This window comes from Miniopterus schreibersii (genome assembly GCF_964146895.1).
Source record: "Miniopterus schreibersii genome assembly, chromosome: 2".
NCBI classification, from domain to species: domain Eukaryota; kingdom Metazoa; phylum Chordata; class Mammalia; order Chiroptera; family Miniopteridae; genus Miniopterus; species Miniopterus schreibersii.
In genome coordinates this window covers 78,592,728-78,616,262 of record NC_138102.1, presented here as the reverse complement: position 1 = coordinate 78,616,262, position 23,535 = coordinate 78,592,728, and the positions used below count along the sequence as shown (strand labels likewise).

Sequence of the window (23,535 nt, the reverse complement as noted above, 5' to 3'; positions counted from 1 at the left end):
TTTAGAATTGAAGGTCAGATAAAGAGTTTCCCTGGCAAGGAAAAGCTAAAGGAGTTCACCAAACCAGTATTGCATGACATGATATGTTAAAGGGTCTTCTTTACGAAGAAGAAAAAGTAAATAAAATATATGAACAATAAAATGGCAATAAAATACTTATCAACAAATGATTCTAAAAAACAAAAATAAACAAAGCAGCAGAACAGAAACAGACTCATAGATACAGAGAACATTTTGACCATTGCTAGATGGAAGGGAGGTTGGGGGATGTGTGAAAAAGAAGGGATTAACAAGTACAAACTGGTTGTTACAGAATAGTCATGGGGATGTAAAGTGCAGCACAGGGAATATAGTGAATAATATTCTAATAACTATGAATAGTGCCAGGTGGGTACTAGATTTATTGGGATGATCACTTAGTAAGTTATATAATGTCTAATCACTGGGGTGTACACCTGAAACTACTATAATATTGTATGTCAGCTGTAATTGAAAAATAAAAATGACTTAAATATATTAAAAAAAACTTATCTGTGTAAAACTGGCCAACAAATGTTTTATTAAAACACCATCCAAAACTAACATTCTTTACTGTCATATTTGGAAAATGCCACTTGATCAACAGCATGACCTAGAAAGATATCCAATAGCAAAAGCAATTCTCAAAACATTGCTGCTCTAGAAACACAAATTACACTAATCTTTATGACTACCATTATCTTCTATGCTATTAGAAATACCACTATATTTATTCAGTTATATGTCTTTCTTCCTCTTTTTCCTCCCCAACCTGTTCAATAATCAATCTTCTGCAAAGATTAGCAAAACCAAAAAACTTAGCCAACATATCTTGGATATCTAGCTTAAAGCTTTTTCTTTATGGCCACACTACAGATTCACCTATTACTCAATTTTACTTTGTTTAGGCCCATGTGGTTACCTAAATATCACTGTAAAATTGAAATACGACGTGTCAGGCCTCCTCAATGTAACAAATGTTTTGTTTAGTGAACTGAGACCAATTTGTTTTTCTTGTTTGTTTGGGTTTTTTGGGGGGTTTTTTAAAAATTTTATTATTGTTTAAAATATTACAGATGTCCCTTTTTCTCCCCAATGACCCGTTCCACCCCGTTCCTTCCCCCTCCCCAGTCCCTCTCCCCACTATTGTCCATGTCCTTGGGTTGTGTATATATGCATATAAATTCCTTGGTTACTCTCTCCCCCTCCACCCACCCGCCCTCCTCCATCCCTCTGACATTCATCAGTCTCATTTATGCTTCCATGTAATTGAATCTATTCTGTTCATCAATTTATTAAGTTCTTTAGATTCGACATATAAGCAAGATCATGTGATATTTGTCTTTTGCTGCCTGGCTTATTTCACTTAGCATAATATTCTCCAGGTCCATCCATACTTTATAAGGACTCTTCATCTATTTCTTTGTGGTGAACATCTTTAAGTGTGGTGAGCAAATAAACTGCAAGCAGAATCACAGGACTGTTTGAAGTGAACTGTCAGCTAGAGCAAATAAACTATGACAATTAGGATAGGGTAATTAAACAAAAGTATTATATAGTCTTTAAAACTAAAAAATCTGAGCCCTGCTATCAGATTTTAATCAAAGGAAATCTAGTGAAAAGCTAAAATACCGTGATACAACGTGAAGTTTAAAAATCCCAAAATCAGCATAAAAGATCCATACCAATTTTTTCACATATTCATTTCATGAGCCATTCAATAGCACATTTCAAGTTTATCTCATTATTTTTTTTTTTTATTTCATCAAGTTTAAAATCCACCAAATCAACCCTAGCTGGTTTAGCTCAATGGTTAGAGTACTGGCCCTCAGACTGAAGGGTCTCAGGTTCAATTCTCTTCAAGGGCACATACTTCAGTTGCAATCCCAAGCCCCGGTCAGGGCTCATGTGGGAGGCAATCAATTGGCAATCAATTGATGTGCCTCTCTCACATCGATGTTCCTCCGTGTCTCTCTTTCTCTCTCTCTCTCCCTCCCTCCCCTCCTTCCACTCTCTCTGAAAAACAATGGAAAAAATACCCAGCTGAGGATTTAAAAAATAAACAAATAAAAAATAAAATCCAGCCCGGGCGGTGTGGCTCAGCGGTTGAGCATGAACCTCAGATCCAGGAGATAGCGGTTCGATTCCTGGTCAGGGCACATGCCCGGGTTGTGGGCTCGATCCCCAGTAGGGGGCATGCAGGAAGCAGCCAATCAGTAATGACTCTCTCTTCACTAATGTTTCTCTCTCTCTCTCTCTCCTTCTCCCTTCCTCTCTCTGGAATCAATAAAGATATATTTTAAATAAATAAATAAAATCCATCAAATCAGAGATGTATCTTGGGGTTCAGAGACATTAAAAGGTGAAAACATGCATACATCTTTGAATCAATGAGATATGGTAAATGTTTGGGGCTGGAGGAGCTAAGGACTAAAGAGAATATCTGAGAAAAGTTAACCTGGCAAATTATTAAACTCCTCCTCACTGGAGGTGTTTAAAAATAAGGCCTTAATATGAATGTAACTATTTTGAATATATTTGCTATTGTTTATGTTTCCTTGGAACACAGCAGAGGAAAATTCAAATGATCTAGAACACCCTTAAAGTTTTACTTTGTAGAATTTAATAAGAAAACCAATATATATAGATATCAAATGTTGTATACCTGAAACTAATGTAATGTTGTATGTCAATTATACCTCAATAAAAAATAAAATAAATTTTTTAAAAAGAACATATAAGATGGAAAAAGTGGCAAGGGGCAAAATATAAATCAGAGAAGTTGCTTACTCTAAAAATATATAGTTTATTACACTTTTCAAAACATTGGTTAGTTTCTTTTATGTCAAATAAGCAATCTTTTAGGTTAGCTACAAAATTATAGTTAGGGCATGTAATGCATTTCCAGTGCAGTTCAACATTTATTTAACATCTATTAAAGTATCTAACTATGCTAAAGCTAAAAATGGGCCCATGCGGAAAAAAAATTCCTTATCAGCAATATTTATTCATAAGTTGACCTCAATTACATGCACTTAAAATATAAAGCCAGAATTTTTGATATACTTGAATAAACAGAAACATTTTAACCTGTGGTTTTAAACCGGGGCAACCATATCTCCTGGTTTGCCTGGGATAGCCCCATTTTCTGCTTGCCCTGGTCCAATTATAAACAGCGCTCCCATTACTTAAAAATGTCCCAATTTGGACAATAACTATTATGATACTCTAACACTAGTATCTCAAAAATTCAAAGTGAGAAATAATCATCTAGAAATAGGAGCAAAGTCAGTTCCTTTTCTCATTTCTGATTTTAAGTACTAACTGATAAGATACACAGATGTTTAAAAGCAAATGTCTGTAGAAATATATACAATGACAACTGGATCAATTTATTTATTATATATTAGAGCAAACCTCAGTACTTGATTCATGCTTTAAGAATGCTTCCATTTATCAGTGATTTTAAGGTAGGACAATACCTTCTTAGGGGAACTCCTGACCAAGGACTGTTATTTATAAAGCCCCCAAACACAATCATTAGATTCATGTACCCATATGCAGTCATGAGACAGTAATAAATCAACTAAATTAATTATAATAGCTTGAATGTAAATGTATTTTGTGAATAAAGACTGTAATATATAGACCTGACCTTTTCCCAATTCCAGCTGCCTGTTCTTCAATGAACACAATTTGGGAAAGAGGAATGGCCATGCAGCATTCCTAGGAGGAAATCAACAGAAAACATGACTCATGAAACCAGTCAGAAATCCTTGTTTTATAGCACTTAATAGAATGCAAAAAACCTTTAAGGTACTTAATAATAAAAACAATAAAAAATAATAATGTTACTTTATTCCTTAAATAAACTTAAGGATAAATAAACTTAAGGAAAAACTGAATGAAAACAATACTGTGGTGACATTTTACTATGTGGAAGAACATAAGACGTTTAAAAGCATATATAATTACCTTTGTTTTTACAGTAGGTAAATCTTTTTAAAGTAGTAGTCATATGCAACATTTTACATATACTATATTTTTATATGGGAAACAAAACGTAGAACAGATAAATCAAAACAACTTTAAAGAGTGTTACTCATTTTTCTTCTTTATAATTTCTATACTTCACAGACCCACTCACAATTTTTAATAGAAAGTAATAATGTAGCTTTCCTCTATTAGTAAATTTAATTGAATTATTGAAAATGACTGGCATTCAGTGGCTGGTTTAAGGATATCTAAATTAGCCTCTTTATAAGATAAACAAAAAATTATACTAAGATTAACTTATATACATGGTTTAAAGACATCTATCCCTCCAAAGAAGATTTCTTTCCTGAGTGTATATTTCTTTTAAAAGAGTTAGGAAACATTAACAGTTCTAAGGCATGCATTATTGACAACAGAAATATCACCACTAAGGGGACAAAAATTGGTTCTTGGGGAGGAGAAACTGCCTTATATTTTGCAATGGTTAATGATCTTTCAAAGAGCCTTAGTACAGCATACAGTTTATCTGTGAAATTAAAATTTCATGGGGGGGCAGCAGTTCTAAAAATAATTAGAAAGGTTATTTATGTTATTGGCAACACTGAAATTTATTCATACACACACTTTCAAGTTCTTTAGAATAAAGATATCAGCTCTGTACACATAACTATTCTCTCCCCCTAGAAATGAAAAAAAAAACGGGGGTTTCTCCTCTTACTGAGTGACTTAGAGGCTGTTCTCAATATCTAGGTAAAAGCATGCACTTGCCAGCAGACCTATTCTCCTGATTCTCAACAGCAATCAAAAGGATGGGTTCTTTTGAGGATGAATGAGGTTTTTTTTAAGGACCCCTGACAACTGATGGGAGAATTATTCCTGTTACACATGGAACACTCAGGTATGGAGTAGGATCTGACTGGTGTTTAAAAATCAGGAGTCATTATGACTCTCTATTCAGTAACTACAGACTTTTTCTGGAGCTGAAGAAGGAACAATACTGTAACCCTTCTATCTTTTCTCCATTCAGAGAGATCATATGGGACACACACACTCTGATGACATTCTGAAAATGAAAATCTGCTGCATCTATTTATAATTTTGCCAGAAAGGGAAAAAAAGAAAGAAAACGTCAGTGATTTAAAACCTAGGACAGATGTAAAAAAACTGTATCTTACATGATTTTTCTGATCTCTCCAAATTAGTCGATGTGTACTAAGAAGGAGGGTCCCAGCATCAAATTTTATCTAGGAAGACAAGATCACAAAATATTAATAACATATCACTCAATATGGTCCAATGTTTCTTCCTCGTAAATTACACAATAGTAAGTTAATCACAATTAAATATTTTAGAATTAAGCTTATCACAAATTAAAGAGAAGCAAAGATACACACTTCGTAAGCTATATATACAGCCTTGCTAAAATTAGGAAAATACTGCAAACAACCTAGATGTGCAACAATAGGAGAGTGGTTAAACCAAGTATGGTATATTCATACTATGGACTCCATACAGAGGTTAAAAAGAAAAATAGCCCGGCTGGGCGTGGCTCAGCAGTTGAGCATTGACGTAGGATCCAGGCGATCGGGGTTCGATTCTGGGTCAGGGCACATGCCTGGTTGCAGGCTTGATCAATGACTCTCTCATCGTTGATGTTTCTATCTCTCTCCCCCTCTCCTTTCCTCTCTCTGAAATCAATAAAGACATATTAAAAAAAAAAAAAAAGATTAAAAAAAAAAATAGGCAGAGTGTCATGGACGGCCATGAGACTCTAAGACATAGAGTCAGTTGGAGGGAAAAGCAACTAACAGCATATTACACATGACAGATGATGAAACAAAGATAGATAGGTGATAGATGATAGATATAGCCAGATATAATCTCCACATCCCTCAAACTACAGGCATATACAAATAAATAGTAGAAAAAGGTCTACATGGAATACTCAGTGATCTGTTAGTGATTATGTCAGAAGAAGTGTGAAGGAGCAGGGAGAAACAAAGGGCCCTTCTTTAAAACTTCACTATTAATTAAAATTTTTCCATGAGATTGAATTCATGTATAACACTTGTATAATTTTTAAAAAATAATATTTAGCCCAGCTGGCATGGCTCAGTGGCTGAACGTCAACCCATGAAATAAGAGGTAACCTTTAGACTTCCATTCAGGGCACATACCCAGGTTTGAGCTCAATCCCCAGTAGGGGGTGTGCAGGAGGCAGTCATTCCCTGATGTTTTTCTCCCTCATCGATGTTTCTCTCTCTCTATCCCTCTCCTTTCCTCTCTCTGAAAATCAATAAAATGTATTTTTAAAAATAGTAATAATTTTAAGTACTAAGAAAATCCAGAAATAGACATAAACACATAAATAAATGTGTACCTTGGCCACTGTGGCTCAGTAGTTAGATAGGAAGCAATTTAAATGTCCATCAACAGGGAAATATACATCCACATAATGAACAACTACTCAGTCATGAATAAGAATAAGAAGCCCAGCCAGCATGGCTCAGTGGTTGAGCATCAACCTATGATCCAGGAGATCACGGTTCAATTCCCAGTCAGGGTACATGCCCAGGTTGCAGGTTCAAACCCCAGCAGGGGGCGAGCAGTAGACAGTCAATCAATGACTCTCTCTCATCATTGAAATTTCTAGCTCTCTCTCCCCCTCTCCCTTCCTCTCTCTGAAACCAATAAAGATATATGCAAAAAAAAGAATGAGAAGGCTGTTTATGTACTTACTGTATTTGAAAAAATTTAAGATGCCATTGATTGTAACATGCATACTGATTCTAAAGTTATTAAAATGTGTGGGGGTGGAATGTGCAATTAAAATTGATGAAATCTGTTAAATTCTCTACATTAAGTGAAAAAAGCAAGAATCAGAACCTTGTATGCACAGTGTATTCCAAATTTGTATTTTAAAAATGAAAAACAGAGTGTTTTGAGCCTTTGCCTGATCTCCTTCTGGACCCAGGCCTTGGAAAAGCAGACTTTGGTATGCATCTTGGTCCTGTCCGAACACACTGAGCCCCAGCAGAGAGAACCACAAGATGTGGAGTGAGGAAAACTTCAAACGGGTACTCAAGGCCAGTCACAAGCAGCGTCTGACATTGGCCTGCATCAAAGACCATCCAAAAAAGACTGCAAACCTAGCAGATCTAATAGGTAGAAACAAACCCAAATAGGCAGCCAAGTGGGGAGACAAAAAAACAAGCCCGAAGTGAAAGAACAAGAGACTTCTCCAGAAAAAGAGATAAGTGAAATGGAGATAAGCAATTTATCAGATAGAGTTCAGAATACTGAATGCAAGGATGATGAGAAAAGATACGGAAACTATGAAAGAAATTAAGAATGACATAGCAGAAATAAAGAATACATTGGAAGAAATAAACAGCAGATTAGAGGAAGCTGAGGATCGGATGAGTGAATTAGAAGACGGGGTAGAAAAAAAATCACTGAATCAGAGAACCAAAAAGAAAAACAATTAAAAAACAGGATGACACTCTAAGGGAGCTACGGGACAACATGAAAGCTAACAATATTGGCATCATAGGAGTATCAGAAAGGGATGAGAATAAGCAAGGGTAAGAGAATTTTTTTGAAGAAGTAATGGCAGAAAACTTCCCTAACCTGGTCAAGGAAAAAAAATCATACAAGTTCAGGAGGCACAGAGAGTCCCAAGGAAAAAAAGAAACAAAGAAGCCCACGCACAGACACATCATAATTAAAGTGCCAAAAATTCAAGACGAAGAGAGCATCTTAAAGGCAGCAAGAGAAAAGCAACAGATTTGTAGGTAACAGATTTGTTACCTACAAAGGAGCTCCCATAAGGCTGTGAGCTGATTTCTCATCCGAAACTCTACAGGCCAGAAGGGAATGGCGTGAAGTATTCAAGATCATGCACAACAAAGATCTGAAACCAAGACTACTCTATCCAGCAAGACTATCATTCAAATTAGATGATGAAATAAAGAGTTTCCCAGACAAAAAAAAGGCTAAAGGAGTTTATCACCACCAAACCAGCATTGCAGGAAATGATAAAGGGATTGCTGTAATAAGAAGTAGAAATAGAGAGAGAGAAAAACATAGGCATAAAGAATTAAAATGGCAATAGATAAGTACCTATCGATAATAACCTGAAATGTAAATGGATTAAGTGCTCCAATAAAAAGGCACAGGGCAGCTGAGTGGATAAGAAAACATGAACCAAATATATGTGGTCTACAAGAGACTCACCTCAGAACAAAAGACTCACACAAGATGAGAGTGAAGAAATGGAAAAAATTTTTCCATGCAAATGGAAATGAAAAAAAATCTGGGTTAGCATACTTGTATCAGACAAAATATACTTCAAAATGAAGACCATAATGAGAGACAAGAAAGGTCATTACATAATATTAAAGGGATCTATCCAACAGAAGTATAAAACCCTGATAAACATATGCAACCAATATAGGAGAACCTAAATTTATAAAAAAACTTCAAGAGGACTTTAAGGAAGAGATTGACAGCAATACAGTCACAGTAGGGGACTTTAACATCCCACTGACTTCACTGGATACGTCTTCCAGACAAAAAAATCAACAAGGAAACAGTGACCCTAAATGACATACTAGATCAGATGGATTTAATTGACATTTACAGAACATTCCACCACAAAGATGTGGAATATACATTCTTCTCAAGTGCACATGAGACATTTTCAAAGATAGACCACAATGTTAGGAAACAAAACAAGTCTCTACAAGTTCAAGAAGATTGAAATCATATCAAGCATCTTCTCGGACCACAATGGCATGAAATCAGAAAATAACTACAACAAAAATATTAAAAAACATTCAAACACATGGAGGCTAAACAGTATGTTATTAAACAATGAATGGGGTACCAAAAAGATCAAGGAAGAAATTAAAACCTTCCTGGAAAAAAATAAAAATGAACACACAACAACGCAAAATCTATAGGACCCAATGAAAGCAGTCTTGAGAGGGAAGATCACAGCACTACAGGCCTACGTCAAAAAACAAGAAAACCTTCTAATAGACTCTCTAACACTACAACATAAAGAGAACAACAAGAAGAAAAGCCCAGAGTAAGTAGAAGGAAGGAAATAATAAAGGTCAGAGTGGAAATAAATGACATAGAAACTAAAAAGAAATACAAAAGATCAATGAAACCAAGAGCTGGTTCTTTGAAAAGATAAACAAGATTGATGAACCCTTAGCCAGACTCATCAAGAAACAATGAGAGAGGACATAAATAAATAAAATCAGAAACAAAACAGGTGAAGCAACAACTGACCCAACAGAAATACAAAGGCTTGTAAGAAAATACTATGAACAATTACATGCCACCAAGCTGGATGAAAGGGACAAATTCCTAGAAAAATACAACCTTTCAGAACTCAATCAGGAAGAGACAGAAAACCTGAATAGGCCAATAACTACTGATGAAGTTGAAGCAGTAATCAGTAAACTCCCAGCACACAAAGACATTATCCTGATGACTTCACAGGGGAGTTTCACCAAACATTCAGAGAAGAATTAACACCAATTTTCCTCAAAATATTCCAAAAAATCCAAGAGGAAGGAACATTTCCAAGCTCTTTTTACAAGGCTAGCTTTAGCCTAATTCCAAAACCAGAAAAAAACACTACAAAGAAAATTACAGGCCAATATCCCTGATGAACATAGATGCTAAAATCTTCAACAAAATATTAGCAAATCAGATCCAGCAATATGTTAAAAAGATACTACACCAAGACAAAGTGGAATTTATTCCAGGGATGCAAGGCTGGTACAATATTTGCAAATCAATAAATGTGACACATCACATAAACAAATTGAAAGACAAAAATCACATGATCATATTCATAGATGCAGAAAAAGCATTCGACAAAATCCAACACCAACCATTTTTAATAAAAACTCTCAGCAAAGTGGGAATAGAGGGATCATACCTCAACATAACAAAGGCCATATATAACAAACCTACAGCAAACATCATACTCTATAGGCAAAAACTAAAAGCATTTCCCATAATAATAGGAATAAGACAGGGGTGACCACTTTCATCACTTTTGTTCAACGTAATACTAGAGGTCCTAGCCACAGCAATCAGACAAGAAGAAAACATAAAAGGCATCCAAATTGGAAAGGAGGAAGTGAAACTGTCATTATTAGCAGATGACATGATATTGTACATAGAAAATCCTAAAGACTCCAACAAAGAACTACTAGATTTAATAAATGAATTCGGCAATGTAGCAGGATACAAAATTAACACCCAGAAATCGATGGCATTTTTATACACCAATAATGAACTCTCAGAAACTAAAAAAAAAAAAAATCCCATTTACCATTGCAACAAAAAAATTAAGATACTTAGGAATAAACTTAGCCAAGGACGTAAAAGACCTGTATTCGGAAAACTATAGGACGTTGCAAAAAGAAAAAGAAGACATAAGTGGAAGAAAATACCACGTTCATGGATTGGAAGAATCAACATCATTAAAATGTCCTTACTACCAAAAGCAATTTATAAATTCAGTGCAATCCCTATTAAAATATTTCACAGATCTAGAACAAATATTTACTCCAAAAATTTATATGGAACCAAAAAAAAAAAAAAAACAAACCCAAATAGCCACGGCAACCTTGATTGAGAAAGAACAACAAAATTGGAGGAATCACAATACTACATATCAAGTTATACTTCAAAGGCAGTGTCATCAAGAAAACCTGGTTCTGGCACAAGAACAGGCACATAGATCAGTGGAACAGAACAGAGACCCCAGAAATCGACCCAAGTCATTACGCTCAATTAATATTTCACCAAGAAGGCTAGAACATACAATGAAATAAAGACAGTCTCTTCAATAAATGGTGTCAGGAAAATTGGACAGGTACATGCAAAAAATGAAACTAGACCACCAAATTACACCATACGCAAAAATAAACTCAAAATGGATAAAAGATTTAAAAACATAAAAGATATAAAATATCTTATATAAGATATAAAAACATAAAAATCCTAGAAGAAAACATAGGCAGCAAAACCTCCGACATCTCTTGTAGCAACATGTTTGCCAATACATTTCCTAGGGCAAGAGAAACAAAGGAGAAAATAAACAAATGGGACTACATCAAAATAAAAAATCTTTTGCACAGCAAAAGAAACCATCAACAAAACGAAAACGAAGACCATTGTATGGGAGAACATATTTGCCAATGACACATCTGATAAAGGGTTAATATCCAAAATATGTAAGGAACTCATACAACAAAAGGAAAACAAACAATCCAATTAAAAAATGGGCAAAGGACCTAAGACAAATCTCCAAAGAGGAAATACAGATGGCAAAGAGACATATGAAAAAATCCTCAAAGTCTGCAATCATCAGAGAGGTGCGAATTAAAACCACAAAGAGGAATCACTTCACACCTGTCAGAATGGCTGCCATCAACAAATCAACTAACAACAAGTGCTGGTGAGGATATGGAAAAAAGGGAACCCTAGTACACTGCTGGTGGGAATGCAGACTGGTGCAGCCACTATGGAAAACAGTATGGAGATTCCTCAAAAAATTAAAAATGGAACTGCCATTTGATCCAGTGATCCCACTTCTAAGAATATATCCTAAGAAACCTAAAGCACCAATCAGAAAGAACTTATGCACCCCTATGTTCATAGCAGTACAATTTACAATAGCTAAGATCTGGAAACAGCCCAAGTGCCCATCAGTAGATGAGTAGATAAAAAACCTCTGGGACATTTACACCATGAAATACTATGTGGCTGTAAAAAAGAAGAATCTCTTACCCTTTGGGACAGCATGGGTGAAAATGGAGAGTATTATGCTAAGTGAAATAAGCCAGTCAGAGAAAGACAAGTATCACATGATCTCACTCATACATGGAATCTAATGAACAAAATAATCTGATGAACAAAACAGATCCAGAGACACAGAAGCATGAAACAGACTGAGGGATCTCAGAGAGAAGGTGGGGGTGGGTGAGTGGGTGGGGAGAGATTACAAAATAAATAAATAAATATGGAAAACAATATATTTTGTACAAATACCTATATATTTCACACACAAATACCTATGTATGTACAACTCTCTAGAATGATGCACTGGTGGCCTTTAATGGGGAACTGGATGTCAAAGAGACAGGGAAGGAGGGAGACTTTTAACTTTATATTTTTTGTGTTTTTTAAATTTTTATCATGGAACTATGTCACCTACTCAAACTATAAATGTAAAAATGTTTTTTAAAATTGTAATACAGAGTTTCTGGTCAAGATGGCAAAATACATAAACACCGTACTCACATACTCTCACGACCACATCAAAATTACAAATAAACTACAGAACAACCATCACTGAGAACTGCCTGAAGTCTAGCTGAACAGAACTCCTATAACCAAGGATATACAGAAGAAGCCACATCAAGACTTGTAGGAGAGATAGAAAGGTATATGATACTGGTTCCACACCCGTATGTGGCAGTTAAAAACTGGGAGGGATATCCTGGCTGGGGAGGTCCCCCTGAGAAGCAGCCCCACATAGGACCCCCAGCCCATGGTTCCAGTGCTGGGAAGAGAAGTCCTCATAACTTCTGTCTGTGAAAACCAGTGGGGATCGTGAATGAGTGGGACAGTGGGACAGTGGGAAAGAGTGGAGTCCCAGGAGTTCCTCTTAAAGAATCCACACAGACTTCCTCGCTGACAGACTCACTCTTAGCTCCAGCACTGGGGTGGCAGCTTGAAAAGTGCCAGCTCATATGAGGAGGAGCTAAATCATCTGGCTTCAGGGTGAGAGCTGGAGGGGCAGCCTCCTCCCAGACAAAAGTGCTAGGAAGAAGCCACTGTTCCTTTGCTGAGCCCTCCCCATGTAGGTGCAGGTGGACACCATATCTGAGCCTCCATTAACCTGGCTAACACCCTTTCCCTGCACTGGTGATTACCCGAGACCCCACCCCACCCAGCTTGCAGGCCCACCCAAGCCACTTCCAATGGCTTTTCCAAACAACCAGCCTGTCTTGGTTCATGCTGCAGACTTTCCTAAAATCTCTCAAAGGTTCAGAAACACTAAACAAGTAGCATCTGGCCTCAGCATGCCACAGACCTCTTCCTAAGCAGTCTGAAGCCCAGTGCCAGTGGCAGCCAGCCTCAATTAGCAGCTTAGCCTCTCCCAGGTACCTCCAAGCCCAGCACAAGTAACAACCATCTGCAAGTCACTTTGTACCTCATACCACGTGGTCCTGGGGAGGGCATAGGCAGCAGCTGACCTTGGCTGCACCTCCTGGGAGGCCCCAGAGCCAGCACACCCAGTGGACAGCTTCAGATCACACCAGAGTACCACCCAACCACCTCCACGAGTGACACTCAAGGGGCAGACTTGACAGGCACCAGAGCCCCACTGAAGAAAGTTCTGCTCCATGGGTTAAGTCCCTACATAGCAGTTCCTGCACTGTAGTTACAGCCAGTCCTCACAGCTGATCTGCCTAGGGTCAATCCCTGCCAGTGATGTGTCAGCAATAATCAAGGCTCAACCACAACAGGAGGGTGCACACAGCCCACACAGGAGTAGAGCACACACCCAGAACACCCAGGTTGGGTGACTGGGGATGCTGTACCACAGGGTCCAACAGGACACCTACTACATAAGGCAAATGCACCAAGATGGGGAGGTGTGGTAGCTCTACCTGACATAGAAACAAACACAGGGCAGCAGGCAAAATGAGGAGACAAAGAAACATGTCCCAAATGAAAGAACAGAACAAAACTCCACAAAAAGAACTAGACAAAATGGAGACAAGAAATCTACCAGATGCAGAGTTCAAAGAACTAGTTATAACTTACAAGGGTGCTCCATGATCTCAGTGAGAGCTTCAACAAAGAGATAGGAAACTTAAAAATGGAGATACAAAACATAATAAAAGACCCACTCCGAAATAATGAATACATTAGAGGAAATAAACAGTAGATTAGACGAAGAAGAGGTTTAAATCAGCAATTTGGAAGATAAGGTAGGAGAAAACACCCTATCAGAACAGAAAAAAAAGAAAGAAACCAAAAAAATGAGGGTAGTTTAAAGGGTCTCTGGGACAACATCAAGTGTACCAACATTCACATCATGGGGATACCAGAAGGAGAAAAGAGAGCGCAGGGAATTGAAAAACCTATTTGAAAAAATAATGATGGAAAACTTCTCTAACCTGGTAAAGGAAATGTACATACACGCCCAGGAAATGCAGAGACTCCAAAACAAGATGAATCTAAATAGGTCCACACCAAGACATATCATAAGTAAAATGCCAAAGGTTAAAGACAAAGACAGACTCTTAAAAGCAGCAAGAGAAAAGCAATTAGTTGCCTCCACAGGAGCTCCCATAAGACTGTCAGCTGTTTCTTAACTGAAAGTTTATAGGCCAGAAGGGACACATGAAATATTCAAGGTGATGAAAAGCAAGGAGCTACAACCAAGATTACTCTACCCAGCAAAGCTATCATTTAGAATAGAAAAAACAGAGCTTCCCAGACAAGAAAAAACTAAAGGAGTTCATCACCAAGTCAGTATTACAATAAATGTTAAAGGGTCTTCTTTAAGAAGAAAAAAAGATCAAAAGTATGAATAACAAAGTACAATAAAAAATATCTACCAACAATTACTTTAAATGTAAATTGATTAAATGTTCCAATCAAAAGATATAGGATGTCTCAGATAAAAAACCAAGACCCTTACATATGCTGCCTACAAGAGACTTACTTCAGATCAAAAAACACACACAGACTTAAAGAGAAGGAAAAAGATATTTCATAAAAGTGGAAATGAGAAAAAAATTTTTTTAAGTTGGAAGAGCAATACTTTTACCAGACAAAATAGACTTTAAAACAAGAGTCAAAAAAGGACCCAGCAATTCCACTTTTGGGTGTTTATCCAAAGAAACCCAAAACACTAAATCAAAAAGACATATGCATCCATATGTGCATTGCAGTATTATTTACAATAGCCAAGATATGGAAGCAACCTAAGTGCCCATCAATAGGTAAATGGATAAAAAAGTGGTACATATATACAATGGAGTATTACTGGGCCATAAAAAAGAATGAAGCCTTGCCATCTGCAACAACATGTATGGACCTAGAGGGTATTATGCTGATTAAAATAAGTCAGAGAAAAACAAATGCCATGATTCCACTAATATGTGGAATCTAAAAAACAAAATAAACAAGCAGAACAGAAACAGACTCATAGATACAAAGAACATTTTGATGGATGACAGGGAAGAGGTTGGGGATCTGGGTCAAAAGGTGAAGGAATTAAGAAGTACAAACTGGTACTTACAGAACAGCCATGGGGACATAAAGTACGTATGGAATAAGGAATACGGTCAATAATACTGTAATAACTAGGTATGGTATCAGATGGGTACTAGATTTATCAGGGCAATCACTTCATAAGTTATGTAAGTGTCCAATCACTGGGTTGTACACCTGAAATTAATATAATATTGTACATCAACTGTAAATGAAAAATTATTTTTCATTGTGATTGTATAATACAACCACAAAAAATGCCAGCTAGGTCTTTAGGACCAAACTTTTAATCCTCATTGTTTGTTTTTATGCACTGAAAATTATGTGACTAAGCAAATTTTGTACTTACAACCCAAGAGATTAATAAATCAAGCCACTTTATTTCTGTTAAAAGCAAAAATATATTGGAAGCTTCTATTAACTCTAATTATTAGAAAGTAGAAATTGCCCTTAGGTAGGACTTGTTTATATCCTTTCGAGGAATAATTCATTATTCCAAAAGTTACAAGGTTGGTGCTGTTTATAAGACTGCCTTACAACACAAACTCAATGAAAGTATTTTAATGAGGGTCCAGTTTATTACAAATAATAATCCTGTTGGGTTTAAAATAATGTAGTTTCAATGTTTGTCAATTAAATAACCAAACATTATATATCATTCCTAAGTAAAAATAACTATAACGCAGTTGACACTTATATTACAAAATACTCATTAATATAAAAAGTAAGTTTCAAAATAGCATACATAGCATGATTACATACGCACACGGCATGCACATGTGCGTGCAATCACACACACAGAATATGCTGAAAATAATTATTAGTGGTAGAATTACTGATTATTTCAAGTTTCTTCATTTTGCTTAACCATATTTAACCACCTCATTATTTTTCTAATAAAAAAGATAAGAAAATTCTCTACAGTCATATATAACATTGCATAACTCTGAAATGTATATAAATTATTTTTGTTAAACATATGCAAAAATATTCTTTTGTCCAAAAAGTCCTTGTGCAATAAAAAACCAACACTTTTGACTTAAAATTTAAAAAATGATTTTCTAAGAGTAAGGTATTACTGTATTACCAGTATCTTAATATTAGTAAGGATTAATTAATATGGTTAATAAACTTTAATGGTAAGAGACCTACTGAACTATGTAGTTTAAACACACTCTGTGAGAGATTATTCCACACCTCAAAGAAAAGACTTTATGAGTTCCATGTTTTCCTCTGAATCAGAAGTAAAACATACATACTAGTGGCACTTAACTCTGATTGGCTTCAAAGGTTTTTGGTTAATCTTGTGTATGTAAAACCAAATAATTTAAGATATTTTCTAAATCTTTTTGCCAATAAGTAAGATTTCCCTTTTCTAACAGCAAATATTTTATCAACTTAAGAGTACATGATGCTACATTAGAGCATAATAGTTCTGATTAAGAAACTACTTACTGAAATCCACATATAAGGATGTGAATTTAAAGCTGAAGCTAGAGTATGTTCCATTGCAATGCCAATTAACAAGGTGCAAATGTAAAAACGTCGCTGCTCTAACTGAAGAAATTGTGTAATAGTTCTCCTCAGGGATTCCAGGGGATGGTGAGCTAAACCTGACAGACAAGTTTAGGCTGGTTTGCTTCTACCACTAAAATAATTTTAACTACTTAAAAGTTGATCTTAGACATTTGATAAGTTCTTACCCTGTTGTTTCTTTCAACATTTTTCCTGTTATAAAAGTAACAAACTATTGAAAAATCTGGAAAATATATTTTAATCTAAAAAAAGAAAATGAAATCTCTCACAATCATACAAGTCAGAGTATATATGTGATGTGTATATATGTGTATAATCTTTAAATAAAAAGAGGTCATGATATTTATAGTTCTTTAACATGCTTTTGTCTCTTAGCTGCCTATCATTAGCAATTCTTCATGCTGATTAGGACACGTCATATTTAATTAACCAATCCCTATGGTGGACATTCAGATTGCTTGCAATGTTTCTCTATACATAATAATATATAACATATAATAATGCTGAGATGAACATTCTCACTCACTATTATTTTTATACATCTCTGATGATCTCCCAAGGGTAAATTCCTAAACGTGAAATAGCTAGATGAAAGAAAAGAAATATTTTCTAAATCTTCTAGTACATGCTCCCAACCTGCCACTTCATATGCTACTAACCACATTATTTTTTAAATTAGCTGAGGCTACAGAAGATTCTGCGAAGGAAAACAACCTGTCTATGCTGCTTATGAAAACAACAAATTATCCATTCATAATGGGCCCATGAAAACCGTGCCTGTATAAACAAGCAAGCAAGAATTTATTCACAAGAGGCACTTGGCTCATGGGAAGGGTACAGTCCAGTCTAGCTCCATCAATGACTAATTGTGTGACCCTGGACAGGTCAGTTTTCTCAACTATCAGCTGAGGGTCTCAGTGTCCTTATCTTTAGGATGATTGACTATATTAAACATTACATAAAGTCTGGCACTGGTGACTGCTGTATTTTTGAAGCATGGAATCACAGTGAACAAAGCACAGGCTTTGGGAGTCTAATCAATAGAGATTTAACTCCTGTCTCTCCTGATAACAGTGGATCTTAGGCAAGTCACTTTCTCTGAGAGTTTTTCTCATTCAGTAAAATACTCACCTCATATGCCCATTGAGAGAACTAAATGAGATTGCATATAAAGTTCCCGGCACATAATAGGTGCTCTGATTATTCAGGATTTTGTTTAAAAATGTATTTCACATCCACAATGAGCCAGAAGATAGAAGGATAAGTAAAGCATACTTCCCGTCCTCCAAGAGTGTCCAACTGGTCTTTTAGACAGCCATGTGCACACCTACCTGGGAATTGTGTTGGGATACAAGCTATGAAGTCTAAGCAGTCAAGGGAGCCAGTGAAAGATTCTGAAAGGGAACTTGATCAGATCTGGAGGCTGACTTGCAGCTTCCTAGTCTTCACACCATGTGAAGTCTGGAAGCATTCCAGCAGATGGAGGAAGCCAGGACACAGCACTTTCCCCCAGGAATCAGTCTGGCCTTGGGTCATACCAGTAACACTTCAGCAAGTGACTATTTCCAGCCCAGGGGCCACAGTAGTGAGCTGGCTTGTCTTAGAGCTCTGCTTCAATTTCAAGACACCTATACCCTTCCTTCACCATCCCAAGTGTTTAGAACAGTTAAGAATTCTTGACTAGATCAAACGGTCTCAACTAAGTTTTTCTTAATCCTCTGATACCTATTATCTACTTGCCTGCTAAAACAAGCAGCAAAAAATTTAAAGGAAAAAAAAAAATTGCTGGTTTAATAATAGTTTTTCATATACTGGTACTAATAGTTTTGATTTTTTATTGTTTTAAATATATCAAAGTTATATAATGTGTCAGCCAAGGTGTTCCTAATTTGCATGCTGGAATTATACAGAACAATAGTGTTGTGTTCTGCAAAAGCATGACTTCCAGAGGGGTGTGGCTTTGGAGGAGTCTCTGAAGACCAATCTATCCTTGTCAGCATTCAGTTCTGAGACTGGAGCATTACCATATCTGAGGTTAATCAGGCTCCCCATTTAAGGCAGCTCCAAAACCTTAATCTTGGTTTAAAAAACAGAAACATTTAGCTGTCACTCCAACCAAAACGAGCAAACCCGATTTGAGAAGGCCGCCGGTCCACACGAAGCAGTAGATGGTCTCCACCAGGCAAGATCAAGTGGATAACAGTGCTAAGGCAGTAAGTGGCTAAATCCAAGCAAATTACTTAGGGAAAAGACCTTGACTCAATAATGGAGACAACCCAGGATATGGAACTTGCCCTAAGGGAGGACGAGCACTTGGGTCGGCAGTGCCTCTAGGTGGCCCTGTAACCCCTGCCCTCCAATCCCCAGGAGAAGGACGCCTCACGCTTCTGTAAGCACCGACCAGGAAAAGCTGTGGGAGGTATGAAAGGTAGAGAAGGAAGTTTCATTAACAGAACAAGGAAGGAGAAATAGCAACTGAAACGTCTGCAAACTAAAAGTGGGTGTTTAAATTTTTTTCTATTTCCAGCTCACACATTTCATTCAGAACAGGATGACAGTTTGCCGTTAGAAGTCTCCGCGGAGCGTTTGCTTATAGTTACTATTTCTCCTCTCAATTTGCAAGCCCACCTCCTAAGGTTTATGCTTGGATTACAAGGCACGGCCTACTACATCGCTTAACAAAACAAACGCTCAAAATTCCTTTCTAAAAAAAAATTAACAAACAAAAAACTAGCTTTTTGGCGTCCCAAAGTGAAGACAGCGAGACCTTCTCTTTTCAGAAATCCTCTCAAGCAACTGGTCGGCCGCTCGGCCGGGCAGGGCCGGAGTCCCCGCAGCGCCCCGGGGAGCCGCGGCCGCCGCCGCCGCCGCCAACGGCGTCCCGGGGGCTCCAAGACCACCCAGGGGGGCGGGCGCGCGGCATCGCCGACCCGACGGCGTAGCGCCGGCGCCCCTCGCGGCCCGCGCAGGTTGTGCAGTCCCGAGGAGGATTTGGGGGAGCGGAGGGGAGCCGCCGCCGTCCGCGCGCCGGGAACCTGCGGTCCGGCGTCGGAGCCGGCGCGCGGCGCTGGGCGGTGCCGACGGCGCGGGGAGGCCCGGCGGGCCAGCCCAGTTGCGCGCCGAGGCCCGAGAGAGCGAGGCCCGGCTGGGCCGCGCGGCCGCCCTACCTTCTCCTCGCCGTCGTAGATGCGCACCCCGCGCTGCTGGATCACCAGGGTCTCGTTGATCTCCAGAAGGCCGCTGGTCCACACGAACCGGTCCATGGTCTCCTCCAGGCCCGGCCCTAGCCGCTGGCCCGCGCAGCCGCTCGTGGGCAGCTAGTGAGCGCCGGGCTGCCTGCGGCGCCCCCTGTCGGCGGGCGGGGAAGGAGCGGCAAGCTGGAACTCTGTCGTGCGCGGAAGGAGGGTTCCCCAGGGACTTACAGACGTGCTTGGAGCGCCCCCTGGCGGTCCTTCCGCCAATAGCCGGCCGGGACGCCCACCCCATCTTTTATCCAGCTGAGGCACAAACCCCGAGAATAAAAGGGACCTTGGTGGAACCCGGACTGCAGATTGGAGTTCCTTATTGTGTATTATTCCTGCATATCTGTGCCGTTTTCTTGTCAGCTTCCAGCATGTTGCCATGTTTATTAAAGGCAAAAAATAACTTTTTTTCCCAAAATGAATATTTATGGCCTGGATTGTTTTTACACAGATGCAGTAGAAACCGAAGGTCCTGATTTTGATTTAATATGTAGCCCCGGCACTCTATTCACTTTCTTCACAGCATACCCTGTAAACCTTAGCCCTTTCCCTTATAGTTATTAACCCCCTGAGGCAGCAAGACAATGGCTATGCCTTGCCTAATGGAAGCCAGTTAAGGGTTTTGTTAAGCTAAAGATATCATGGCCTGAGCTGTATTTCAGCTCCTAAATCCTAATGAATCCACTTATAGGGAAGCTGACCTCAATACCTGAGATAATGATTTACTGCCCTTACCTTACAATTAAAAAATTTTTTATTTCAATTCAGTTGACATTGAATATTATTCTATATTAGTTTCAAGTATACAGCATTGTGGTTAGATATTCATATAATTTATGAAATGATTTCCCTAATAAGTCTAGTACCCACCTGGAACCATACATAGTTATTACAAGATTATTGACTATTTTCCCTGTGCTGTACTTTATATCCCCATGACCATTTTGTAACTATAAACTTATACTTCTTAATCCCTTCAACTTTTTCACTCAGACCTCCAGCCACCTCTCCCATCTGGCAACCATAAGTTTGCTCTCCGTATCTGTAAGTCTGTTTCTGTTTTGTTCTTTCATTTATTTTGTTAAATGCCACATATAAGTGACATCATATGGTATTTGTCTTTCACTGTCTGACTTATTTCACTTAACATAATACCCTCTAGGTCCATCCATGTTGTCACAAATGGTAGGATTTTTTTTTTTTTAACCCTTACCTGAGGATTTTTTTTCCGTTGATTTTCAGAGAGAGTGGAAGGAAGGGAGAGGGAGGGAGAGAGAGAGAGAGAGAGAGAGAGAGAGAGAGAGAGAGAGAAACATCAATGTGAGAAAGACACAGCGATTGGTTGCCTTCCACACACACCCTGACCAAGGCTGGGCATTGAGTCTGCAACCAAGGTATATGCCCTTGGTCATAATCGAACCCAGGACCCTTCAGTCTGCAAGCCAATGCTCTAACTGCTGAGCCAAACTGGCTAGCACTATAGCTTTTGTTTTAAAGTCTATTTTGCCTGATATAAGTATTACTCCCTCAGCTTTTTTTTAAATTCCATTTGCATAAAATATCTTTTTCCATCCCTTTACTTTCAGTCTTTGTGTGTCTTCCATTCTGAAGTGGCTCTCTTATAAACAGTATATGTATTGGTCTTGTTTTCTTACCCATTTAGCTACTCTGTCTTTTGGATGGAGCACTTTATTTACATTTAAAGTGATTTTTGATAGGTACATAGTTATTGTCATTTTATTTATATTTATATGCCGTGACCTGCGTGGGGAAGTGGGGGAACGTTCCCTGAGAGGGAACGACGCGGCTTTGCCTCTGCCCCGGACAAGGTCCCTCAGGGTCTTCAGGGCACAGCCTTGCTCCTGCCCGAGTCCTGGCCAGCCTCCAGGTTCAGCCACTCTCCACATTTATGTTCTCCCCCCCATTCTTTTTCTTAAATAAATCCGTTTAGCATTTCTTGTAATACTGGGTGTTTTCTGCCACCTTGTCTTCCAAATCATTGATTCAATCCTCTGCTTCTTTTAATCTGCTGATGATTCCCTTCGAGAGTATTCTTTCTCTTTTTTAATTTATTTTTTCAATTACAGTTTTTATTCAATATTATTCTGTATTAATTTCATATGTATAGCAATGGTTTAGAAAATTACGTACCTTATAAAGAGCCCCTCCCCCCCGCCATGCTTTAAGTACCCACCTGGCCCCATAAAACATACATAGTTATCATGATATAGTATATTCTTTCAGTTATTGTGTTCTTCATTTCTGACTGTTTTTTTTTTATTATTTCTATGTCCATTTTTTGTGCTTACTGTATCTTTATTGAAGTTCTCACAAAGTTTGCTGAGAATCCTTATAACAAGTGTTTTGAATTCTGTTTTTGGTGGATTACTTGCCTCCATTTCATTTAGTTATTTTTCTGTAGTCATATCCTGTTCTTTCACTTGGGACATATTTGTCTCCCATTTTGGCTGCCTCTGTGTGTTTGTTTCTATGTATTAGGTAGATCTGTTATATCTCCCAGTCTTGGCAGGGTGGCCTTATGTAGTAGGTGTCCTGTGGGGCCCAGTGGTAGTCTCTCTGATCACCTGAGCTGAGTACTCCAGGAGTGTCCCTTGTGTGGATTGTGTGTGCCCTCCTGTTATAGTTGAGCTTTGATTACTGTTGGCATGTCAGTGGGTGGAGTTGATCCTCTGGCTGGCTAAGTTTTGGCACAACCACGGCAAACGAGCTGCTGTGTGTGGGCTAATTCCACAGAGCAGGACTCACCCCAGCAGGCTCTGATGCCTGCTCAGAGCACCCTTTGGTTGTGCCACTTGTGTAGCTAATCGGGTAGTGCTCTACTGTCTGAAGCCGGCCACGGAGTGTGGCCTATTTCTGGGGCCTCTTGGGAGGGGCTCTGGTGCAGGCCACATTCAGCCTATGACAGGCTCCGCACTACCTCATAGGGGCTACAAAGTGATCTGCAGTTGGTAGCTGCCTGTGCTAGGTCTGGAGATGTGTGGGAGAGGCCATGCAGTGAACCAAGACTGGCTACCACCAGTACCAGGCCTCCAGCCATGCATCAGATGGGCGCCCAGAGATCTGCTGCCACCTGCTGGCTGCCTGTAAGGCTCAGCTCCAGGGTGGGGTGAATGGTGTTCACCAGGTTAGTGTAGATTCAGATTTGGTTGTGTGGGAGGAGAGCTCAATACAGAGGCAATGGTGGCTATCCCTCCAGCCCTTGCCCTGAAGCCATACAACTCAGTTTTTCCCTTCATGCTTTTCGTGTCCCCCCCTCCACTGACCCAGCTGCTATCCCTCCCTGGAGTCCAGGGTGAGTGCTTGCGAGTTAGTCTGTGCTCAGGCCTTTTAAGAGGATGCCTGGATTTCCAGTAGCCTTCCATCTCATCTGGATAGAATCCCCACTGATTTTCTCAGC

General features: G+C 38.6%; 1 protein-coding gene across 3 annotated transcripts in view; it reads right to left on the bottom strand.

Moving 5' to 3' along the window:
- VPS36 (vacuolar protein sorting 36 homolog) overlaps positions 1 to 20,224 on the bottom strand; it is a 46,882-nt gene extending 26,658 nt beyond the window's left edge. For all 3 annotated transcript variants that reach the window (XM_081131017.1, XM_081131018.1, XM_081131019.1), the window contains exons 1-3: positions 20,043 to 20,224; positions 5,190 to 5,258; positions 3,674 to 3,744 (exon numbers count right to left, since the gene is read on the bottom strand). In XM_081131017.1, coding sequence (XP_080987143.1) covers positions 3,674 to 3,744; positions 5,190 to 5,258; positions 20,043 to 20,138 — 236 coding nt within the window. In that variant the 5' untranslated portion in view covers positions 20,139 to 20,224. The remainder of the gene's footprint in view (positions 1 to 3,673; positions 3,745 to 5,189; positions 5,259 to 20,042) is intronic.
- Between the last annotated feature and the right edge of the window lie 3,311 nt (positions 20,225 to 23,535).